The sequence below is a fragment of the Heterodontus francisci genome, unplaced genomic scaffold, assembly GCF_036365525.1.
Source record: "Heterodontus francisci isolate sHetFra1 unplaced genomic scaffold, sHetFra1.hap1 HAP1_SCAFFOLD_86, whole genome shotgun sequence".
In the NCBI taxonomy this organism is placed as follows: Eukaryota; Metazoa; Chordata; class Chondrichthyes; order Heterodontiformes; family Heterodontidae; genus Heterodontus; species Heterodontus francisci.
Genome location: NW_027141093.1, coordinates 1,840,312 through 1,864,562, shown reverse-complemented (window position 1 = coordinate 1,864,562; position 24,251 = coordinate 1,840,312). Strand labels below are relative to the sequence as shown.

The 24,251-nt window shown below is 45.5% G+C and overlaps 1 protein-coding gene across 1 annotated transcript; it reads right to left on the bottom strand.

Moving 5' to 3' along the window:
- Positions 1-2,526: 2,526 nt before the first annotated feature.
- Positions 2,527-11,545, bottom strand: LOC137362016 (histone H2A-like). The gene is made up of 4 exons (XM_068026599.1): positions 11,192-11,545; positions 10,567-10,648; positions 3,145-3,299; positions 2,527-2,625 (listed from the first exon to the last, which is right to left on the bottom strand). Exons 1-4 carry the CDS (start codon positions 11,543-11,545, stop codon positions 2,527-2,529), a joined length of 690 nt encoding a protein of 229 aa, XP_067882700.1.
- Between the last annotated feature and the right edge of the window lie 12,706 nt (positions 11,546-24,251).

Here is a 24,251-nt window from a genome sequence, read left to right as displayed (position 1 = left end):
CTGTGCTGCCCTTTCGAGACGAGTAAAACTCCCGGGAGCGACGGCTTCCCGGTCGAGTTGTACTCGGCCCTGTGGGACTGGGTCAGCCCAGACCTGCTGGAAGTATACGAGAGTATGCTCCTGGCCGGCAGCAAGTCAGAATCCATGAGAAAAGGCATCATCACCCTCATTTACAAGCAGAAGGGGGAGAGGGCAGAAATCAGAATTTGGCGGCCCATCTCACTGCTTAATGTTGACTACAAGATTCTGTCCAAAGTCATAGCCAGTCGAGTCAAGTCTGCTCTGGAGTTGGTGATTCACCCCGATCAGACCTGTACTGTACACGGCAGGAAGATCTCTGATAGTCTCGCGCTACTCAGGGATACGATCGCCTACGTACGGGACAGGAGGGTGGACACCTGCCTCATCAGCCTGGACCAGGAGAAGGCTTTTGACAGGATACCACACCTACATGATGGACGTGCTTTCCAAAATGGGGTTTGGGGAGGGAATCTGCAATTGGATCCAACTGCTCTGCACAAACATCAGTAGCGCAGTGTCATCAACGGGTGGGAATCTGAAAGTTTCCCGATCAAATCTGGAGTCAGACAGGGCTGTCCTCTGTCCCCGGTCTTGTTTGTTTGCTGTATTGAACCCTTTGCTGAGTCGATTAGGAAGGATGCGAGCATAAGAGGGGTGACAATCCCAGGCAGTGGAGGCACTCAGGTCAAAACCTCCCTGTACATGGATGACGTCGCCGTCTTCTGCTCGGATCCGCTGTCCGTGCGCAGACTGATGTGCATCTGCGACCAGTTCGAACTGGCCTCGGGAGCCAAAGTTAACCACGGCAAGAGCGAGGCCATGTTCTTTGGGAACTGGGCTGACCGATCCTTTGTCCCCTTCACCGTCAGGTCAGATTACCTGAAGGTGCTGGGGATATGGTTCGGAAGGGCCGGGGCGTGCACCAAAACATGGGAGGAGCGAGTAGCCAAGGTACGACAAACGTTGGGCATGTGGGGGCAGCGATCTCTCTCCATTGTGGGTAAGAACCTGGTCATCAGGTGCGAGGTGCTCACGTTGTTGCTCGACGTGGAGCAGGTCTGGCCCATACCCTACTCCTGCGCCGTGGCAGTCACCCGAGCCATTTTCCGCTTCGTCTGGGGATCTAAAATGGACCGGGTCCGGAGGGACACGATGTTCAAATCTCTGGACATGGGCGGGAAAAATGTACCCAACGTGGCCCTCATCCTGATGACCACCTTCGTGTGTGGCTACATCAAGCTATGTGTAGATCCACAGTACGCAAACTCCAAGTGTCACTACGTGCTGAGGTTCTATCTGTCCCCGGTGTTGCGAAGGATGGGCCTGGTCACATTGCCGCGGAACGCACTATGCAGTTGGGCGGCGCCGTACCACCTATCCTTCGTGGAGCAGTTTCTGCGGAAAAACACCTTTGACCACCGGTCCATCAGGCAGTGGTCTGCACGGAATGTCCTCAAGGCCCTACGGGAAAAGGAAACGGTGGATCCTGTCGGATGGTTCCCCGAGCAGACCGTCAAAGTCATTTGGCGGAATGCCTCATCACCAGAACTTTCAAACAAGCACCAAGACGTAGCGTGGCTGGTGGTGAGAAGGGCCTTCCCCGTCAGATCCTTCATGCACACCCGAAGTCTCGCCCCCTCCGCACAGTGCCCCCGCGTTGGCTGTGGTGGGGAAGAGACGGTCGCCCACCTCCTCCTGGAATGTGCCTTTGCAAAGCAGGTGTGGAAAGAGATGCAGTGGTTTTTGTCAAGGTTCATCCCAAGCAGCTCTGTAACACAGGAGTCTGTGCTCTACGGGCTGTTCCCAGGGACTCACACCGAGACAAACATCAACTGCTGCTGGAGGACTATCAATTCGGTGAAAGACGCCCTTTGGTCTGCCTGAAACTTGCTGGTCTTCCAGCGCAATGAGTTGTCCACCACCGAATGTTGCAGACTGGCACATTCCAAGGTCCAGGACTACTTGCTGAGGGACGCACTAAAGCTTGGGGCAGCCACAGCAAAGGCTCAATGGGGAAAGACCACAGTGTAAGGTTCCCCCACCAAGCTGGACTGAGGGGCTGGATCAATGGGAAACCCCTCGAACTGTATCGTTAATATTCTCAATTGCTGTAAATGTAAAACTGTAATTGACATGACAATTGTGAAACGGAAGGGTTGGGAAGAAACAGATGACAGTATTGAAGGAAACTGATCTCCCTTGCAATGTTTGTATTTTTTGGTGCTGTTTGGAAACTGTTTGGCAATGTAATTTTTAAAGATTTTTAAGAATACAGTATATTTTGGAAAAAAAAAGTAATGTATTTTTTACAGATTTTTATGAATAAAGTATATTTTGGAAAAAAAAATCTCCAGCATTTCTTGTGTTTATTTTTGTTCCATGTAAGGAACTAGTCACATGATTAACCTGCCGTGCACCCTGGGAGCTTTTTGACTTTGTGTAACCAAACGATACTTGGTTGAAATTGATGGAAAAGTGAGAAATGTCCATGTAGATCACATGATCTCAGCAAGGGCTGAACCAAAACATGAGCACGATCTGCTTGATCACGAGCTCATGCCAGGATTTGAACCAGTTCAGGTTCAGTGACTGAAATTTCGATTTCTGAGAAAGAAACAATGTCTTCTTTAAATACTGAACCAAAACCAAGCAATCCAAAACCTGACTCAACACCGAAACCCGTAAGATCAGAAAGACGTTGTAAACCAGTTATTAAACTTGATTTGTCGATAAAGTTCATTGAAGAGAAACAAAAAGAAAAATACTTTTCTTTTGAAGTGGGAAGTACTGTAATGTATTTATATATTATGTTGATGAGGTGATGATGCAAAGACATAAATAAACACTTGCTTGAACTGGCCATGCTTGGTGCCCATTTTCTCTGAGTGTGCCACCAGAATATATTACAACAAACAGCTTTCTGATCTGAAGTCTGATGTGCTCCTGCTGTGACACCAGATGATGATCCTTTCTTTATCTGTAGTATTTGAGACACTGATTCATAAATTCTAACTTGGTGACACATGAAGGTTTTCAACTCCCCCAAGTCTCACCCCCTCCACACCACCCCATGAGAGAGCTATGAGAAGCAGCATTCCCTGTCAGTGCCCAGATCACACTCACTTCTGCTTCCTGCTGCCAGTGATTTACAACAAACCCAATTACAGAGATCGGGCACAAAGAATCATCATGGAAAGAGACATGGGCTTCAAATCCAAAGCTGAAAGGACAGGATCCGAGGAACAGCTGTTGTTCTGCGATGTGGACTTTGGTCAGAGCTGGAAACAAGCAGTTCCACAAGAAAGGGGAGAACCAGTAAATTAGAGTTGGGCCTTTCAGGAATTCTGCCAGGAAACACTCTTTCCCGCAAAGGACAGTGTGAGTCTGGAACTCTCCCACTTAATAGCGGATAAACCTGAGGGTCAATTGACAACTTCAAACCTGAAATTGAGAGATTTTCAATGCAGAGAGGTTATGAGGGTTTGTGGAATCAGAGCAGAGAGCTGGAGTTAAGATACAGCTGAGTCAGGATCTACTTGAAAGGCGCAACAGGCTTGAGGAGCTGAATGGCCAAGCCCCATTTCAATGTTCCTGTGACTGCAACGGGACAGAAACAGAAAGAGCTGCAAACATACGTCGCATTTTACTCATATTTCACAGCAAACATATCTGCAGCCAGGAGCTGAAAGGGGAGAGATGACCCCTCGATGACCTGAGAATAAGTACAGAATGGCCTCCTTCAATACTGGTGATTTTATCAGGATAAGACGCTGAACATTAGAAATTAATCCAATGGGAATCGCCACCCTCCGCCTCCATGAATTGGCCATTCTAATGCTGGGATAGGGGATGTGGGTGTCTGGTTTGGGCAGAGGGTTGGCTGTGGTACCACGAACGCTCCCTCTCCACCTCCTCGCTCCATGACCCCACACCGTTTCCCATCCCCTTCCCCTCTGCACGGGCCCCCGGCAGCATCTGATCCACAGACGCTTTCCAGCAGACATCACAGAAGAGTGATCGGAATCTTGGTACTCTCTTTCCATTTTCCCTGTCCCACCCATGGCCAATGAGGCTCCTCTCCTCCCACCCACCCTGAGAGCAATTAACCCACCTTTTACATAAATTTAAACTGGAAAAGTGTCTTGTAAAGAGAAATAGCAGAGGGGAGGCTGTACCCCATCAGAGAGGATTGTGTTCCTGAATCCCCAACTCTTTTTGTCATGTTTCCATTCAATGTACACATCCTCTCCTTGGTCTGTCCCTGGAGACCTGTCATATCACATTTCTCTCCAGAAAATTTCTAAAGATGTTTTCCCCATCCCTCCAGGATAGGCCTGGAGTCCCCAGCACTCCCTCCATTCTAGTACTTTCTGAAATACTACCCATGCTATTTGATAGTTAAGAGAGACAGAGGGGAACGAGGCAAATCAAGCATGGCTGAGCCTTTAGTGTTGACAAACAGGGCTCCATTTCCTGAACCAGTGCCACAGCTTTCAGAATAGAAGGAGCCTATACAAACCTGATGGGTTCCACTTAAACAAAAGAGCTGGAGATGCTGACAGTCAGAACAGATAAAATGTGGAGGAGTGTTTGAAGCAGATGCTGTGTTGTTACTGTAGTTCTACTATGGAATTATTTGAAGGAGATGATTCTGAATGTAATGGATCAACGTGGACCCGTCCAAGGCAAAGGTTCCAAACTTCCTTGTGGTCCAGCCTGGTTGAATGAAACTGAAGAAAACAAATCACTCAGAAGTGGAAAAGAAATATAAGGCCATGAAAGCACAGAATTCAGATGGATGCAATACCAGATGGTATGGCAAGAGTGTAAAACAGCAACAGACTGGTGAATAAAACTTTCCCATTGAATGAGACAAGAGAAGAGAAAGGTAATAATCGAGTCAGGTGAGTTGTGAAACTATTCACATTCCACCTTGATCTGAATAGGACTGTTGAAGGGAGTGATTGAGAAGAATAGAGGAGAAATGAAAAGAAAGGAGAAATAAACACAAGGTCTTTTTATTTTAGATTGACAGACTGTAAAGTACGGGTGTCGGAAGATATAGCGTGAAGTTGGTTGTGACAAGATCACAGGCAAGTTGTGCTTAGAGCTGTGCCCTGAGACAAGGTGTGTGTTGACAGGAAAGCTGCTTTCTTTTGCACAAAATGTATTTTATTCATAAAATTTGTGGAAGTACATTGCAAAGCAGGCCAAATTTGATATTACATAAGATGCAATACAGATCAATTTCTTTCACTACAGTACATGAGGTATCTCACTATATCTGTCTGCACAGGTTATATTTACAGTAATTACATTATACATCAAACATTCTCTGGTGCATACAGCCCAAGGGGTTTTACATGGGTTCCAGTCCCTCACTGCACAATGGCCTTCTTTGGCCTCCTTGTCTCGAGAGGCAATCGGTAAGCGCCTGGAAGTGGTCAGTGGTTTTTGAAACAGCACCTGGAGTGGCTTTAAAGGCCAATTCTAGAGTGACAGACTCTTCCACAGGTGCTGCAGATAAAATTGGTTGTCGGGGCTGTTACACAGTTGGTTCGCTCCTTGCGCTTCTGTCTTTTTTCCTGCCGACAGCTAAGTCTCTTCAACTCACCAAACTTCAGCCCCGCCTTTATGGCTGTCCGTCAGCTCAGGCGAACACTGGTAACTGATTCCCACGACTTGTGGTCAATGTCACAGGACTTCATGTCGCGTTTGCAGACGTCTTTAAAGCAGAGACATGGACGGCCGGTGGGTCTGATACCAGTGGCGAGCTCATTGCACAATGTGTCCTTGGGGATCCTGCCATCTTTCATGCAGCTCACATGGCCAATCCATCTCAAGCGCCGTTGGCTCAGTAGGGTGTATATGCTGGGGATGTTGGCCTCCTTGAGGACTTCTGCAATGGAGATACAGTCCTGCCACATGATGCCAAGGATTCTCCGGAGGCAGCAAAGATGGAATGACTTGAGACGTCGCTCTTGGCTGACATACATTGTCTTAGACTTCAGCCTTTCCCCGTTGAGACTCCATGCTGGCTTCCCCAAGCTTTAATGCGTCCAGCACATAGTCTTGGATGTTGCAATGTGCCAGTCTGCAACACTCGGTCATGGACAGCTCTTTGCACTGGAATACCTGTCCCACGGCCGGGCTCGTTCTCAATAGAGATCATTTCAAATGAACATTTCCTAAATCCACACATTCTCTCTCACAATAAAGAGAACAGGATGTCTGGCAAATTCAGTGTGAGACGGTAACACTGCCAGGTAAAGGCCGCTTTCCAACTCCAATCTTAACACAGGAGATTCCCCAAACAGCTGCAATAAGATGTTTGCAAACTGCTGGAAGCGGATGTGTATGGAAATGGTGATGTTACTGAGGAGGTTTCTTGTTATAGAATGGACTGCCTTTAGGTGGGAATATTACTGAGTGTTAATTGTAGCAGGATCATATTTAAAAGCTCCGGCTTTCTGGAAAGCTTTGACTGTGAAGGCCGAGTCTGGAAGGGTTTGTGTGGAGAGCTGGGTTTCGGTTCTACTGTTAATAAAGGGTTTGAAATTGGCAGCCCGGAGCAAACTGGAGGTGGAGCTGAAAGATGAGGGGCCGTTCTCTCTCTGTCTGTCACTCTGGGTGTCTCCTCCCCTCCCGCTCTCTGTTTAATCTTCACTCTGTCTCCTCCCCTCACTGCACCTCTCAGCCAGGTCCGGGCGGCCACTATAAAAAGGAGCCTGAAGGATTCTGTTTCTCATATCCAGCAGTGAACTGAGTGAAGAATTATCATGTCAGGCAGAGGCTCGGATCCGCTGTCCGTGCGCAGACTGATGAGCATCTGCGACCAGTTCGAACTGGCCTCGGGAGCCAAAGATAACCACGGCAAGAGCGAGGCCATGTTCTTTGGGAACTGGGCTGACCGATCCTTTGTCCCCTTCACCGTCAGGTCAGATTACCTGAAGGTGCTGGGGATATGGTTCGGAAGGGCAGTTCCGTGCACCAAAATCTGGGAGGAGCGAGTAGCCAAGGTACAACAAAAGTTGAGCATGTTGGGGCAGCGATCTCTCTCCATTGTGGGTAAGAACCTGGTTATCAGGTGCGAGGCGATCACGTTGTTTAGTTTTAGTTTAGTTTAGTTCAGACATACAGCACTGAAACAGGCCCTTTGGCCCACCGAGTCTGTGCCGACCATCAACCACCCATTTTATACTAATCCTACACTAATTCCATATTCCTACCACATCCCCACCTGTCCCTATATTTCCCTTCCACCTACCTACACTTCTTCTCTTTTGGGCCTCCTTATCTCGAGAGACAATGGATACGCGCCTGGAGGTGGTCAGTGGTTTGTGAAGCAGCGCCTGGAGTGGCTATAAAGGCCAATTCTGGAGTGACAGGCTCTTCCACAGGTGCTGCAGAGAAATTTGTTTGTCGGGGCTGTTGCACAGTTGGCTCTCCCCTTGCGCCTCTGTCTTTTTTCCTGCCAACTACTAAGTCTCTTCGACTCGCCACAATTTAGCCCTGTCTTTATGGCTGCCCGCCAGCTCTGGCGAATGCTGGCAACTGACTCCCACGACTTGTGATCAATGTCACACGATTTCATGTCGCGTTTGCAGACGTCTTTATAGCGGAGACATGGACGGCCGGTGGGTCTGATACCAGTGGCAAGCTCGCTGTACAATGTGTCTTTGGGGATCCTGCCATCTTCCATGCGGCTCACATGGCCAAGCCATCTCAAGTGCCGCTGACTCAGTAGTGTGTATAAGCTGGGGGTGTTGGCCGCTTCAAGGACTTCTGTGTTGGAGATATAGTCCTGCCACCTGATGCCAAGTATTCTCCGAAGGCAGCGAAGATGGAATGAATTGAGACGTCGCTCTTGGCTGGCATACGTTGTCCAGGCCTCGCTGCCGTAGAGCAAGGTACTGAGGACACAGGCCTGATACATTCGGACTTTTGTGTTCCGTGTCAGTGCGCCATTTTCCCACACTCTCTTGGCCAGTCTGGACATAGCAGTGGAAGCTTGTTGATTTCTGCATCGAGAGACAGGTTACTGGTGATAGTTGAGCCTAGGTAGGTGAACTCTTGAACCACTTCCAGAGCGTGGTCGCCAATATTGATGGATGGAGCATTTCTGACATCCTGCCCCATGATGTTCGTTTTCTTGAGGCTGATGGTTAGGCCAAATTCATTGCAGGCAGCCGCAAACCTGTCGATGAGACTCTGCAGGCGCTCTTCAGTGTGAGATATTAATGCAGCATCGTCAGCAAAGAGGAGTTCTCAGATGAGGACTTTCCGTACTTTGGACTTCGCTCTTCGACGGGCAAGGTTGAACAACCTGCCCCCTGATCTTGTGTGGAGGAAAATTCCTGCTTCAGAGGATTTGAACGCATGTGAAAGCAGCAGGGAGAAGAAAATCCCAAAAAGTGTGGGTGCGAGAACACAGCCCTGTTTCACACCACTCAGGATAGGAAAGGACTCTTACCTACATTAGGGGCAATTTATAATGGCCAATTTACCTATCAACCTGCAAGTCTCTGGCATGTGGGAGGAAACCGGAGCACCCGGAGGAAACCCACGCAGACACAGCTAGAACTTGCAAACTCCACACAGGCAGTACCCTGAATTGAACCCGGGTTGCTGGAGTTGTGAAGCTGCAGTGCTAACCACTGCGCCACTGTGCCGCCCTGTGCTGCTCTACGTGGCGAAGGTCTGGCCCATACCCCAGTCCTGCGCTGTGGCAGTCACCCGAGCCATTTTCCACTTCATCTGGGGATCGAAAATGGACCGGATCCGAAGGGACACGATGTTCAAATCTCTGGACAAGGGCGGGAAAAATGTACCCACCGTGGCCCTCATCCTGATGACCACCTTCGTGTGCGGCTGCATCAAGCTGTATGTAGATCTCCAGTACGCAAACTCCAAGTGTCACTACGTGCTGAGGTTCTATCTGTCCCTGGTGTTGCGAAGGATGGGCCTGGTCACATTGCCGCAGAACGCTCCATCAAGTTGGACTGTGCCGTACCACCTATCCTTCGTGGAGCAGTTTCTGCGGGAAAACACCTTTGACCACCGATCCATCAGGCAGTGGTCTGCACGGAATGTCCTCAAGGCCCTACGGGAAAAGGAGACGGGGGATCCTGTCGGATGGTTCCCCGAGCAGACCGCCAAAGTCATTTGGCAGAATGCCTCATCACCAGAACTTTCAAACAAGCACCAAGACGTAGCTTGGCTGGTGGTGAGAAGAGCCTTCCCCGTCAGATCCTTCATGCACACCCGAAGTCTCGCCCCCTCTGCACAATGCCCCCACGGTGGCTGTGGTGGGGAAGAGACGGTTGCCCACCTCCTCCTGGAATGTGTCTTTGCAAAGCAGATGTGGAAAGAGATGCAGTGGTTTTTGTCAAGGTTCATCCCAAGCAGCTCTGTAACACAGGGGTCTGTGCTCTCCGGGCTATTCCCAGGGACGCACACCGAGACAAACATCAACTGCTGCTGGAACACTATCAACTCGGTGAAAGACGTCCTTTGGTCTGCCCGAAACTTGCTGGTCTTCCAGCGCAAAGAGTTGTCCACGACCGAATGTTGCAGACTGGCACATTCCAAGGTCCAGGACTACGTGCTGAGGGACGCACTAAAGCTTGGGGCAGCCGCAGCAAAGGCTCAATGTGGAAAGACCACTGTGTAAGGTCCCCCCACCAAGCTGAACGGAGGTGCTGAATCCATGGGAAACCCCTCGAACTGTATCGGGAAAGCTTTTTGTGCTGTAAATGTAAAAATGTATATGGCATGACAATGAAATGGAAGGGTTGTGAGGCAACTCAAAATTGTATAGAAGGAAACGGATCACCTTTGCACTGTTGGTATTTTTTGACTTGATGCTGTTTTAAACTGTTTAGGAATGTAATTTTTACAGATTTTTAAGAATAAAGTATATTTTGGAAATAAAAAAATGTCAGGCAGAGGTAAAGGAGGCAAAGGACTGGGCAAAGGGGGAGCAAAGCCGCACCGCAAAGTGCTTCATGAGAATATCCAGGGCATCACCAAACCAGCAATCCGCCGCCTGGCTCGCTGTGGCGGGGTCAAGCGGATCTCGGGTTTGATCTATGAGGAGACTCGCGGGGTGTTGAAGGTTTTCCTGGAGAATGTGATCAGGGATGCGGTCACCTACGCTGAGCACGCCAAGCGCAAGACGGTCACTGCCATGGATGTGGTGTACGCTCTGAAATGGCAGGGCCGCACTCTCTACAGATTCGGCGGTTGAACAACTCGACCCTTTCCTGCAAACACACAACAAAGGCTCTTCTAAGAGCCACCCACCGCCTCACAGAGAGAGCAGTGACCTGGAAACGGGAGATCGGATAGGCTGTTCAGAACTGTCTGGAATAAATCTGCGCTGTGTTCGGGTAGAAACTTGGAATCGCAGAGTTTGACATTTCAATTGCAGCAAGGATGTGCAGTGGATTTGACTTTCTAAACGGGCTGTGTAAACAGCGCCTGAGGCTCCACATTTAGTTATTTCCCCAGTCCACACATGCCCTCAGTGAAAAGCCACATCACTCTGGAATTCCCGGTTTGAGCCCGCGCTCACTTCTGATTGGTCACCCTCTTCCCATTCGCATGTCTTAACCAATCGCAGAGCCTCGAATTCGAAAACACAGCAAATCATTGGCTTAAATTGTCGTCCTAACACAGTTTGAATTCGAAAAAGGCGCCAATTTCAGTGTCGAAAAGAAGCGATTACTGGAAAATCTATTTCAATTTGTTGGTAAAATATTTCCCCATAACCTTGACCATTTTTTATTCCGCTTTTATCGCCACAAATTCCTGGCGCTATTTTACGCACAGTTTTAACCTGACATTTATTTCCCACTCCATGGGAAAAGACTCCATTCAGCAATCCTTAAGGGACCAATAACTCAAACTCGGTGTGGAAGTGATAAGTTACAGACGATGGGTAATTCCCCTTCACACAGGATTCAGGGGGACACACTGAGAAGTCACTGAAATAGTTACTTAAACATTTTAAACAGTTCCTATTCTGTTCTGTTACTGAAATGCTGGAATTAGACAATAATCAGCCCTTTCACAGAGACTGTGGGTGGCTCTGAAAAGAGCCTTTGGGTTATTAGATGACATTTTGGCCGCTTTACTTTTTCTGGGAGCTCTGAACGCTGGCTTTCTTGGGCAGCAACACGACCTGGATATTAGGCAGCACCCCGCCCTGAGCGATGGTCACTCCTCCCAGCAGCTTGTTGAGCTCCTCGTCGTTGCGCACGGCCAGCTGCAGGTGTCTGGGGATGATGCGGCTCTTCTTGTTGTCCCGGGCCGCATTAGCGGCCAGCTCGAGGATTTCAGCGGTCAGATACTCGAGCACAGCAGCCAGATAGACCGGGACTCCGGCACCCACACGCTCACCATAGTTGCCCTTTCTCAGGAGTCTGTGAACACGGCCCACCGGGAACTGCAGTCCAGACCGGGAGGAACGAGACTTGGCCTTGGCCCGAGCTTTCCCGCCGGTCTTTCCTCTTCCAGACATTTCCACAATCTCACAAATGCTTTCTCAAAGAATGGTTAATTTATGCAGCATTTACTTTACTTATAGATTGAGAATTTTCCTCATTGTTCGGTACCTAATTCACTTCATTTGCCTATATTCACCAATAATCAGGTCACTGACAAACAGAAGAGGGCGGGATTTACCCGCCACGACATCAGAAGCAGAGAATTGTTCAATTTCAAAAAGCCCGCCAATTTCATTGCCGGAAAGGAGCGGATGAAAATAAATGTAATTCTTCGTCAAAAATTTAAAATCCCTTCTCTGTATTTTCTTTTATTCAACTTGTAAAATGTTGTTTAAATTGTGGCTCATTCTCCAATCGCTTTCAAACTGGCCCTGTTGGGAATAAATCCCTGTTCATTGCATTGGCCTGAAGTGAAACATTGTTTAGTTTTCAATCAGAGCTCAGTGTCCTTCTGTGAAAAGAGGGAGCCGGAACGAGTTCTGGAACTGCCCTTAACCTGCTCTGTAATAATCCCATCCCAGGCTGTTGCACTGCAGAGAGTTGCTGTTAATAAAATCATTTAGGGATTAAGGTCTAACCCTCAACACTGAAAGCAGCTGTTAATGCGGTCATTCAGGGGCTGTGAAAAAAAAACAGTACAATAACAGGTTTAAGCAAAAAAGTGAAGATGGGTGAGCAGATTATGAGTTCTTGTAAGGTTGATGGGACAGCAAACACAGCAGTAAGATCCTTATTATATTATACATTGTCTTTAAGTGATTTAATAGAGATGTTCGGATGCAGCTTTTTCAGAGAGATTGTGGGTGGCTCTTAAAAGAGCCGTTGTGTTTGGGATGTTTTTCAGTCCATTGTGCAGTTTTACTTGGAGCTGGTGTACTTGGTCACCGCCTTTGTCCCTTCCGACACGGCGTGCTTGGCCAGCTCCCCGGGCAGCAGCAGGCGCACGGCGGTCTGGATCTCCCGGGAGCTGATGGTGCTGCGCTTGTTGTAATGGGCCAGGCGGGAAGCCTCACCCGCGATGCGCTCGAAAATATCGTTCACAAACGAGTTCATGATGCTCATGGCCTTGGAGGAGATACCGGTGTCGGGGTGAACCTGCTTCATCACTTTGTAGATGTAGATGGAGGAACTCTCCTTCCTCGACTTTCTCTGCCTCTTGCCGCCCTTTGCTGACGGTTTGCTCTCAGTTTTCTTGGCGCCCTTCTTAGCAGCTGCTTTCTTCTTCTCCTCAACCATCTTCAGTTTCAATTTCAGACACAGAAATAAACCAAACCCCTTCCGAGTGCGGATTAAATAGACAATCCCACAGCTCTATGCTAATGAGGGATGGGGGAAAGTAAAGATTGTGATTGGGAGTGATGTCACAATGGTTTGATATTGTAATACTCTAATTGGTCTCTTTCGCCATCCAATCAGATTTAACATCTGCAACCAATCACAAACTCTCTCACTTCATTCAGGAATTACATTTCCCAAAGACTCTCTCCAGCCCCAGTTTCTATTGAAAAATCCACTGGGAAATGTCACCTGGCTGTGAGGATCCCTTATTTTCAGCAACTACTCACATTCCGGCCTCTCTAAATTGAGCGCTTTGTTGGGCGGAAATATTTATTCAGGCAGTTTCAACAGCTCAGAGCCGACACTGGGTTAGAAACCAGAAATGGGAATACGGGTCACAAACAAGGAGTTTATGCTGAACTTTTATAAATTAAATCACTCGTTATCGGCCTCAGCTGGAGCATTTCTAATTCTAGGTTCCACACTTCAGCAGGGATATCAAGGCCTGAGAGAGAGTGCAGAGGAGATTGACCAGAATGGTTCAAGAGATGCGGGAAAGAATAGCAAAGCTGGATTAATTCTTCTTGGAGCAGAGATGTTAATGTAATATTTAATAGTTGTGTTCGACATTGTAATGGGTTTAAGAGGAACTGTTCCCACTGGCAGAAGGGTCTGTAACCAGTGGACACAGAATTGTTAAAAGAATCAGAGGGGGAGACGAGGTGATATTTTAACACGCGTTCTGATGATCAGAAATGTACTGCTTGAAAAGGGAGGTGAAAACAGATTCAATAATAACTTTCCTGAGGGAATTGAATCATTACTTGATGGGGAACTTACAGGGCAATGTGAAAATGACAGGGAGGTGGAACTGATTAGATAATTCGTTCAAAGAGCGGCCACGGGCAGAATTGTTCAAATGAACTCTTACTGTGCTGTAAAATTGTGATTTATTGCTGTTCAGAAACACCCTGATAAACAGCCAAACTCTGTTTGAGATCTGTAACAGTAACTAGGCTGAAACAGGTCTTTAATCAAATTTTGGTCTTAGACTCACAGTATCAGTGAATAGTTACAACACAATAGGAGGCCATTGAGCCCATTGATTCCATGCCAGCTTATTGGCCTTTCTTCCGCCCTGCATATTTTTCATTTCAATTACTTATCCAATTCCCTTTTGAAAGCTATGATTGAATCTGCCTTCTTCAGCCTATCAGGCATCCCCGATCCTAATCATTCACTCCATGAAAAAGTTTTTCTTCATGTCACCTTTCAGTTCACCAGTTTTAAACACCTGGAACTGAGCTGAGTATTTTATTGGCTGTGATTATAGCATCAGCGACCAAAGGACAGCGGCACAGTCCTAAAATCCACAGAAAGACTCAATGTATTGCTCCATGTGAGCGATGCTGTTAGAGCAGTGAGCATAGCTGCCTTCCAAACAGCTGGAATAAAAACAGAAAATGCTGGAAATACTCAGCAGGTCAGGGAGCATCTGTGGAGAGAGAACAGAGTTAATGTTTCAGGTCAATGACCTTCCAAGCAGCTGTGCCCGGGTTTGATTCCCAGCCATTACAGTTTGGCGTTCCTTAAATTCCTCAGATGAGAAACTGAAAGATAGGAACTGAGTTAGGTACTGTCTCAAAGGAATTTTGTTTCCCAAACCAAGAAGTGTATAATTTGAATAAACATATTTCCAACACTGATTTCCTTCAAATTAAAGTTCAATTGAACTCTGATTTTACTCCTTTTTTATTGATAATTATTATTTGACCTGAATCATACAGTGGACTCAGAATAGAATGACTCAGATTCATTTTCCCACAGCTATTCCCATTGCTTTTTAAAATAACAATTCCTGGATTCTGGAAGCTGTGGATTGGAGGGTAACAAACATATCCACACTATTCAAGAAAGGAAGGAGAGAGAAAGCAAGGAACTAGAGGCCAGTTTGCCTGACATCAGCAATGGGGAATATGCTACAATCTATTACTACAGACGTGGTAAAGGGTGATGTGGAATATCAGAATATGGTTGGGCAGAGTCAACATGGATTTATTAAAAGGAAATCGTCAATGATAAATTATTAGAATATGTAGAGGTTGTAACTGCCAGGGCAGATAAGGGGAACCAGTGGATGTAGTCTGTTTGGATTTTCAAAAAGCATTCAATAAGTTATCAAACAAGTAGTTATTACACCAATGTAGGTCCCATGCAATTTGGGGATAATATATTAGTATAGATTGAGTAGTAGTTAACAGACAAAAAACAGAGAGTAGGAAAGCTGTAAGTAATTGGATACTGCAAGGATTGGTGCTCGGGACTCAGTTAGTTCCATTCTGTATCAATGACTTAGATGAGGTGACCGAATGTAATGTTATACATGTTTGCCGATGATATAAAGTGAGGTGGCAAAGTAAACTGTGAGGAGGATGCAAAGGGGGAAAAAAGGGATTTAGACAGACTAAGTATGTGGGCAAGAATGTGAGAGATGGAATATAATGGGGAGAAGTGTACAGTTACACACTTTGGCAGGGCGGCGCAGTGGTTAGCACCGCAGCCTCACAGCTCCAAGGACCCGGGTTCGATTCCGGGTACTGCCTGTGTGGAGTTTGCAAGTTCTCCCTGTGTCTGCGTGGGTTTTCTCCGGGTGCTCCGGTTTCCTCCCACAAGCCAAAAGACTTGCAGGTTGATTGGTAAATTGGCCATTATAAATTGTCACTAGCATAGGCAGGTGGTAGGGAAATATAGGGACAGGTGGGGATGTTTGGTCGGAATATGGGATTAGTGTAGGATTAGTATAAATGGGTGGTTGATGTTCGGCACAGACTCGGTGGGCCGAAGGGCCTGTTTCAGTGCTGTATCTCTCATCTAAAACAGCAATACAGAACATTTTTGAAATTAGTGAGAGAATGGGAAATGTTTACATTCAGAGGGACCCGAGTGTCCTTGTCCAGGGATCACAGAAAGTTAACGTGCAGGTACTCAACCAATTAGGAAAGCAAATGATATGTTTGTCTTTATTGCAAAGAGATTAGAGTATGAGTATTTATTGCAATTATACAGCGTGAGATCACACTTGGAGTGCTGTGCAGTTTTGGTCCCCTTATCTAAGGAAGGATATACTTTCCTTAGAGGGAGTACAGAGACGTGCCACTAGGCTGCTTCCTAGGATGAGGGGATTGTCCTATGAGAAGAGATTGAATAGACTAGGCCTCTGTTCCCCAGAACTCAGTAGAGTGAGAGGTAATCTCACTGGCAGATAAAATGCTCAGTGGCTTGACATGGTAAATGCTGGGAGGATGTTTCCTCTAGCTGGGCAATCTAGAATGAAGGGTTACAGTCTCAGTATAAAGGGCTTGGTCATATTTGACTGAGAAGAGGAGATTTTCTTTTCAGTCAAAGGGTTATGAATCTTTGGAATTCTGTATCCCAGAGAGCTCTGGATGCTCAATCATTGTGCATATTCAAGAGAAATCGATAGGTTTTTGGATACTAAGGGAATCAAGGGGGCTGTGCCAGTGTGGTAAGATGGAGTTGAGGTAGGAGAACAGCTGTTATATTATTGAATGGTGGAACTATTTCAATGGGCAGAGTGGCCACACCTGCTCTTATTTCTTATGTAAACTTTCATTCCCTCCCAGGGATTGTTTTATTCTTCAAAAAGAGAAATACTGCAGCCGCTAGAAATCTGAATAACAGAAGATGCTGGAAACACTCAGCAGTTCCAGCAGTATTTGTGGAGAGAGGAAGGGAGGAGCAATGTTTCAGGTCTATAGAAGGATCACAGAACTGGACCATTAACCCGAGCTTCTCTTCTCCACAGTTGTTTCCTGACTGGCTGAGTGTTTTCAGCATTTTAGCTTTTTTTCTTTCTATATGTTATCTCTTTCCCTTTTGACTGTTTGCTGTGAAACTTTCAGCATTGTGCTCAGTTCTTTGTGTAGTTATGTTTTCTTTATTTGAAGTAATGCAAATAGTATCCTGAAAAATCAGACAGAAATACTGCTCAATGTAGTGTAATATATAACAGGGCACATTTACAAATATCAGATCAATGTAGTAAACATTTTTATTAAGAATTGATTACTTTTATTTTCAGTATAAAAATGTGAAGCAATATGAGTTTATTACAAAGTTTATTACCTCACATTACCTGTTTATTAACCCTGACAGGCTGTGCCAATTTCTGCTTCTATGTTGCAGTTCTCACTTTCAGCTAGCAAATGTCAGCAATCTGTGATACAGTGCAGTTTACAGATCAGACAGTCAACACGACATGCAATAATTGTTCAGATTATGGAGGACAGGTGGGATTTAGAAATACTGGGAATGGAGACAAGTTGTTATTACACTGAGTTTGCCCAAAGATTAGAGACACCATTGTGGCAAATCAGTCAGTTGTCCTGTACATGAGAATGAGAATCATTCTGTATTTGTGGCTGTCAGTCTCTATTACTGAGTGGGAGTGTGGGATTCATGCTGCATTGGTCAGTCTCTGGTACAAAGTGTGATATTCACTCTGAATGTATAAGGCTCTGGAACTGTTTGTGTGTGTGGAATTCATTCTGTATCTGTCAATCTCTGGTACTATATATGAATGTGGCATATATGTTATAGCTCTCAGTGTCACTGTATGTGTGTGTGGGTTTCATTTGCTATCTGTCAGCCTCTGTTTCTGTACACGACTGTCAGATTCATACTGTGCCAAAATGTCCCTGTTGCTGTATGTGACTGTGTGATTCATTCTGTATCTGTCATTCCCTGGTACTATGTGTCAGTATAGACTCATTCTGTATCCCAGTCACATGCACTATATTTGAGAGTGCGATTAATTCTGTACCTTTAAGTCACTGGTATTATATGTAAGTGTTGGATTTCTGTTGGATCTCTCAGTTATTTTTTCTGTTGTGCATTTGGGATGGACATAACATCTGTCAGTCTCTGGTACTGCCTGTGAGTGTGTGTTTTGTTCAGTACCTGTCAGTCTCAGGTACTGTCCGCGTGTGTACTTTTTGTTCAATATTTTCAGTTTCTGGTACTGCCTGTGAGTGTAGGTTATGTTCAATGTCTGTCAGTCTCTGGCACTGCCTGTGAGTGTTAGGTTATGTTCAGTATCTGTCAGTCTCTGGTACTGCCTGTGAGTGTGGGTTTTGTTCAGTATCTGTCAGTCTCTGGTACTTCCTGTGAGTGTGGGTTTCGTTCAGTATCTGTCAGTCTCTGGTACTGCCTGTGAGTTTAGGTTATGTTCAATGTCTGTCAGTCTCTGGCACTGCCTGTGACTGTAGGTTATGTTCAGTATCTGTCAGTCTCTGGTACTGCCTGTGAGTGTGGGTTTTGTTCAGTATCTGTCAGTCTCTGGTACTTCCTGTGAGTGTGGGTTTTGTTCAGTATCTGTCAGTCTCTGGTACTGCCTGTGAGTGTGGGTTTTGTTCAGTATCTGTCAGTCTCTGCTACTGCCTGTGAGTGTAGGTTATGTTCAGTATCTGTCAGTCTCTGGTACTGCCTGTGAGTGTGGGTTTTGTTCAGCATCTGTCAGTCTCTGGTACTTCCTGTGAGTGTGAGTTTTGTTCAGCATCTGTCAGTCTCTGGTACTGCCTGTGAGTGTGGGTTTTGTTCAGTATCTGTCAGTCTCTGGTACTGCCTGTGTGTGGGATGCATTCAGTAGCCATTAATCTCTGGGTTAGTTTGTCATTCTGGATTCACTCTACACAAAATTACATAGTATTTACAGCACAGAGACAGGCTTTTCTGCCCAAGTGCTGGTAGTTCCAATGAGGTTACTCCAACCCTACTTCATCTAATCCTATCAGCAAATCTCTCAAATTGTTTTTGCCTCATTTAATCATTTAGCTTGATGTTAAATGAAACAATGTTCAGCAGCTCAAGTGCTGTTAAAGCAGCGTAAAGAAGATTCCCCTGAGTTATTTATTTAATTTATTACTGACTATTTCATATCGATAGCTTTGGACTCCACCACAAGTGGGAAACATCTCTACCTCTACCCTAACGAAACCCTTCATATTATTCAATGCTTCTATTAGGTGACCACTTAGAGAAAAGAGCCCAGGCTTGTTCAATAGTATGAACTCCTGTGGAACATATAGTTCGGTTTGCATTTATGGAATAAATACTGTATCTCAGTCTGAAACTGTATGTGATTTTAGATTGGCATATAATGTGTAGCTCAGGCTGCAATAAATAACTGAGACAATATCTTTCACTCGTACACTATAGTTTTGTGGAGTGCTATGTTATTTGTCATTCATTCTGTTCTGATAGAATATATAATGTTGCCTTTAAGTCTGAGGCAATGGGGGGTCAGGTACAGGTCCGGGGGTGCCCAATGGGAGCGGTTGGAGCTTTGAGGGTGGCCCTCCATGGGGAACAGGGTGCCTAATCAGGAGGACCCCCCCGCAGCCCGCAAGAAAGATGCCTGGTTTTATCAGGCAGGGTTCTTGGTGCCTTTGCCACACTGCCTCCCCGCCCCCAACCCAACCGAGGATAAAATACCTGCAGCAGAGAGAGGAGGCCCATAAGTGGCTGTTAATTGGCCAATTAAGGGCCTTGATTGGCCTGGGGCAGACAGGCTGTTTCTCCCCTCCCCCGTTCCCTGTAATATTGCAGTGGGTGTGGGAGGGGGTCAGAAAATTTCCATCAGATTGGAAGTTGGCAAATGTTACACTGCCTTTCAGGAAAGGAGGGAGAGAGAAAACTGTGAACTACAGGCCAGTTAGCCTAATATCAGTCCTTGGGAAAATGCAGGAAGTCTGAACAATGCATTGAGAAAAGCATTCAAACAAGTCAGCATGGTTTTCCTGAAGGGAAATCTTGTTTGACAAATTTATGAGAGTTTTTTGAGGATGTAACTAGCAGGGTAAAGGGAAACTAGTCATATTCCTGGATTTCCAAAAGGCATTCAATAAGGTGCTACATAAAAGGTTAATAGAGAAGATGAGGGACGCATGGAATTGTGGGTAATATATTAGCATGGATAGAGGATTGGTTAACGGACAGGAAGCAAAGAGTGGGTAGAAACAGATTGTCAGGCAGTGAAAAATGGAGTGTCGCAAGGATAAGTGCTGGGGTCTCAGCTATTTACAATCTAAATTAATGACTTAGATGAAGAGACAGAGAGTAATGTATCTAGGTTTGCTGATGATACAAAGGTAGGTGGAAAGGGAAGCTGTGGGAGGACATAGAGAGGCTGCAAAGAGATATAGACAAGTTCAGTGAGTGGGCAAGAAGATGGAGTATAATGTAGGGAAGTGTGAAGTTCTTCACTTTGGTCATAAGAATAGAAAAGTAGAATATTTGATAAAAGGTGTGAAACTTGTAACTGTTGGTGTTCAAAGGGAATTGAGTGTTCTTGTACAAGGAATACAGAAAGTTAGCATGCAGGTACAACAAGCAATTAGGAAGGCAAATGGCGTGTTGGCCTTTATTGCGAGGGGATTAGAATACAGCAATAAAGAAGTGAGTTACAATTGCACAGGATTTCGGTGAGACCACATCTGGAATACAGTGTGACGTTTTGGTCTGCACACTTAAGAAAGGATATATGTGCATTGGAGGCGGTGCAGCAAATGTTCACTAAATTAGTCCCTGGGATGAGGGGATTGTCCTATCATGAGAGGCTGAGTAAATTGGGCCTATACTCTGGAGTTTAGAAGAATGAGAGGTGATCTCATTGAAACATACAAAATTCCGAAGGGGCTGGATAGGGGAGACACTGAGATTGTTTCTGCTGGTCAGTGAATCTAAAACATGGGGACACAGTCCCACGATAAGGGGCTGATCATTTAGGACTGAGATGAGGAGAAATTACTTCACTCAAAGGGTTGTGAATCTTTGGAATTTTCTACTCCAGAGTATTGTGGATGCTCCATCATTGAATACATGTAAAGCTGCGATAGACAGATTTTTGATCTCTCAGAGAATCAGGGGATAAGGCGAGCAGGCGGGAAAGTGGAATTGAAGCCTAAGATCATCCATAATGGTACTGAATGGCGGAGCAGGCTCCACGGGCCATATGATCTACTCCTGCTCCTATTGTGTGTGTTTTTGTGTTCTGACTACTTCTGCTGTCGGTGATTGTGGAATTGATGTCTCTGCTCTCTGTGAGCGATACTGTACTTACTGTGTGAGAGCAGCTGGCTGCACTTCCCCTTGTGTCGAGGAATCACTACATTTATTCAGCTTCCTCAAGTATTGCCTGTAGAAATAAAAAGTATTTATTATAATTCAGGAAGAGATGTGGTGGAAGTTACAAGAGAGACCAAAACAATTTTTCAATGAATAATCATTGTGAACAATCACAAAGGAAACCCAGCAATACAAACAGAGTCAGTGTCTGATTCCACTGCAGTCCTGCAGCCCCCAGCTACTGCATACCAGAGGCTTTGGCCATTTTACAACAATTAGATAACATCCAGAAACAATCCACTGGGCCATGAATGGGACTGACCGACGGAGCAGGGAGTTTTACACAGGTCAGATTTCCTGATCCCGCTCTCATGGTCTAACCGTTCAAATGAAACCAAACAGCCGCTGTTTAAAATGTGTCCTTCACACTTCTCACCTGGTGCTTATAATAGATTCTCTTTGTGTAACTCCCCACATCCTGACTGTCCGTTTCTGTTTCCACACTTCACTGTCCAATAACAACAAACTGTGGGAACAGGCTATATCCCTCTCATTCCGCTGGCGCGGACACGATGGGCCGAATGGACTCATTCTGTGCCGGAAGTTTTCCACGTTTCTGGCTGAAGTGCTGCAGAAATCTGTGCCTGCGCTCCCCTCCCCAGCACTGCCTGTGAGCGGAAGAAGATGGTATAAAACAGCCGCGAATGGAGAGATCCCGGTCCCGGGGCAAGGCAGCAAACAGCAGCCTCCTTCCAGCAGCACATCGCTTTGGGAGCATGTCCGCAGATAGACTCAGAGATCAGCATCGAGTCCGGGGCAAGTTCAGGGGCAGACGAGGGCTGTTTGTAAGAGGCGGAGTGGATCTGGAACTGGTCTCAGAACATGGAGTGAGTGGAGAGGCCATTCTCGGGTTGTGTGTGGACAAGGGGATGGAGACAGAATGGGAAGAAACTTACTGTAGTGGAGTGAAACAGTGACAATACTTGTGTTGCGGTGGTTCTTTTGCGGGTATCCATGATGATTATTATTTGAGAGATTAAATTCATTAAAACTCTATATCTTTGATCTCACCTGTATTTTAGTTACAAACATACTTTTGTTCAAACAGGCAAATGATTGAATGAACCAGAATAAATGGGCTATTTCCTCCACCCAAGTTACAAGGAAGAGTGCCACCAGCTCCTTCTCACACACAATACGTACATTATAACTCACAGAGCGCAGAGACACAGACAGGTCATCAGTTCCACAGTCTCAGACAGCAGAAATAGTTCCAGAGACACATTTGCAATCCATCAATCAAATAGAGCAGGAAAGACAGACGTTGTTTCTATGTCACCCCAACTCATTACCACTGACAGGTAGATACATAAATCCCAGTCCAACATCTCACCCACAATCAAATTATCAGTGTGTCAATCCCACAATAGTGCAACCTCAGCTACAAATTAAACACACAGAGAACTGACACGTGGTTCCTGTTTCAAAGTTACAGAATTAACCTCAATAATGTACTCTGAGATTTAAGTTAAATACCAGCCCAATATTTACACAGGTTATGAGTTTATTATCAGTATTAATTCCCATCATGTTTCCAGACATAAACATTAGACTCAAGTCCATAATCAGATTGAGAGATTCTGAAATATCATATAACCTGAGATCCAAACTCAGATTCCAGTTTAAAACTCATCCGGATTGTGAAACTAAAAGATACATTATAAATTTGATTCGTATAGTTTGAGCTATAAATTACATACCAGTCCTGAAACCTCATTTCGTGTCAGATGGAAGATACTGTACAATTCCAGACTGAGCTCATTTTACATGCAAATCCAAGATACTCACTCAGACTGAATGGCACTGATCAAATTGATTAGTACAGCCTGAATTACACTTGCACACCAATCCTGTATCAGATTGTAGGATACATTATCTTTCACTATTGTGTTCACAGTGACAGATATTTAATACTAAGCAAAACCTCAAATATATTGTCTGCTTAAAACCTACCACATCAATGGCCTGTTGCTGTGCTGACATTTTATGGAGAATAAATCCAGACTTGCCATCAGTCCCAGGGACGGAGGATTATATAATGAATCCCACACTCACACAGAGTACCAGATACTGACAGATAGAGAGTGATGCTGAAACACATGCTCAGTGCCAGATGCTGAAAGATATAGGTTGATTACTGCACTCACTCACAGTACTTCAGCCTGAGTCATCTAAAGCAACCTAACACACAAAAAATAGCAGTGAGAGAGTAAGAAAGAGTCCAAAACTCACATAGAGTACCAGACACTGATAGATACAAACTGAAAATTACACACACATGGATATAAGATTGGCTAACTCACAGGAAACAGAGAGTGGGGACAAATGGGGCATTTTCAGATTGGAAAACTGTAACTAATGGAATGTCACAGGGATCAGTGCTGGTGCCTCAACTATTTATGGTCTACATTAATAATTGCATGAAGGCACTGAGTGTACTGTTGCCAAATTTATGGGTGGTACAAAGATAGGTAGGAAAGAAAGTTGTGAGGAGGACATAAAGTGTCTGCAAAGAGATATAGATAGGTTAAGTCAGTGGGCAAAAGTTTGGCAGATGGAGTATAATATAGGAAAATGTGAGATTGTCTACTTTGGCAGGAAGAATAGAAAAACAGAATATTACTTACATAGAGACAGACTGCAGAATGCTGCTGTACCGAGGGATCTGGGTGCCAGGTACATGAACTACAGAAAAGTTAGCATGAAGGTATCGCAAGTAATTAGGAATGCAAATGGAATGTTGGAATTTTTAGCAAGGGGAATGGAGTATAAAAGTAGGGAAGTTTTGCTGTAACTGTACAGGGCATTAGTGGCATCCCAACTAAAGTACTCCATACAGTTTTGGTCTCCTTACTTAAGGAGGGATATACTTGTATTGGAATCAGTTCAAAGAATGTTCACTAGGCTGATTACTGGGATGAAGGGTTGACTTGTGAGAATAAGTTGAGCAGATTGGGCCTCCACTCACTGGAGTTTAGAAGATTGAGAGATGATCTTATTGAAACCTATAAGATTCTCAGTGGGCTGGACAGGTAGATGCTGGGAAGATGTTTCTCCTTGTGGGGGAATGTAGAATTATGGGCCACAGTTTCAAGATAAGTGGTCTCCCATTCAAGAAAGAGATGAGGAGGAATTTCTTCTGTCAGAGGGTTGCTCATCTTTAGAATTCTGTTCTCCAGAGGACTGTGGAGGCTGGGTCATTGAATATATTCAAGGCTGTGATAGACAGATTTTTTG

Bases quoted from the DNA above. Each gene is read 5' to 3' on its own strand.
- LOC137362016 (XM_068026599.1), bottom strand. From the start codon at position 11,545: ATGTCTGGAAGAGGAAAGACCGGCGGGAAAGCTCGGGCCAAGGCCAAG. The intron at 10,649-11,191 runs AAGAAAGCCAGC...TTCGAATTCGAG, and splicing joins TCCAGGTCGTGTTGCTGCCC to GCTCTGCGATTGGTTAAGAC. The intron at 2,626-3,144 runs GTGAGTGTGATC...TTTCTTTCTCAG, and splicing joins ACTGGCAGCAGGAAGCAGAA to AAATCGAAATTTCAGTCACT.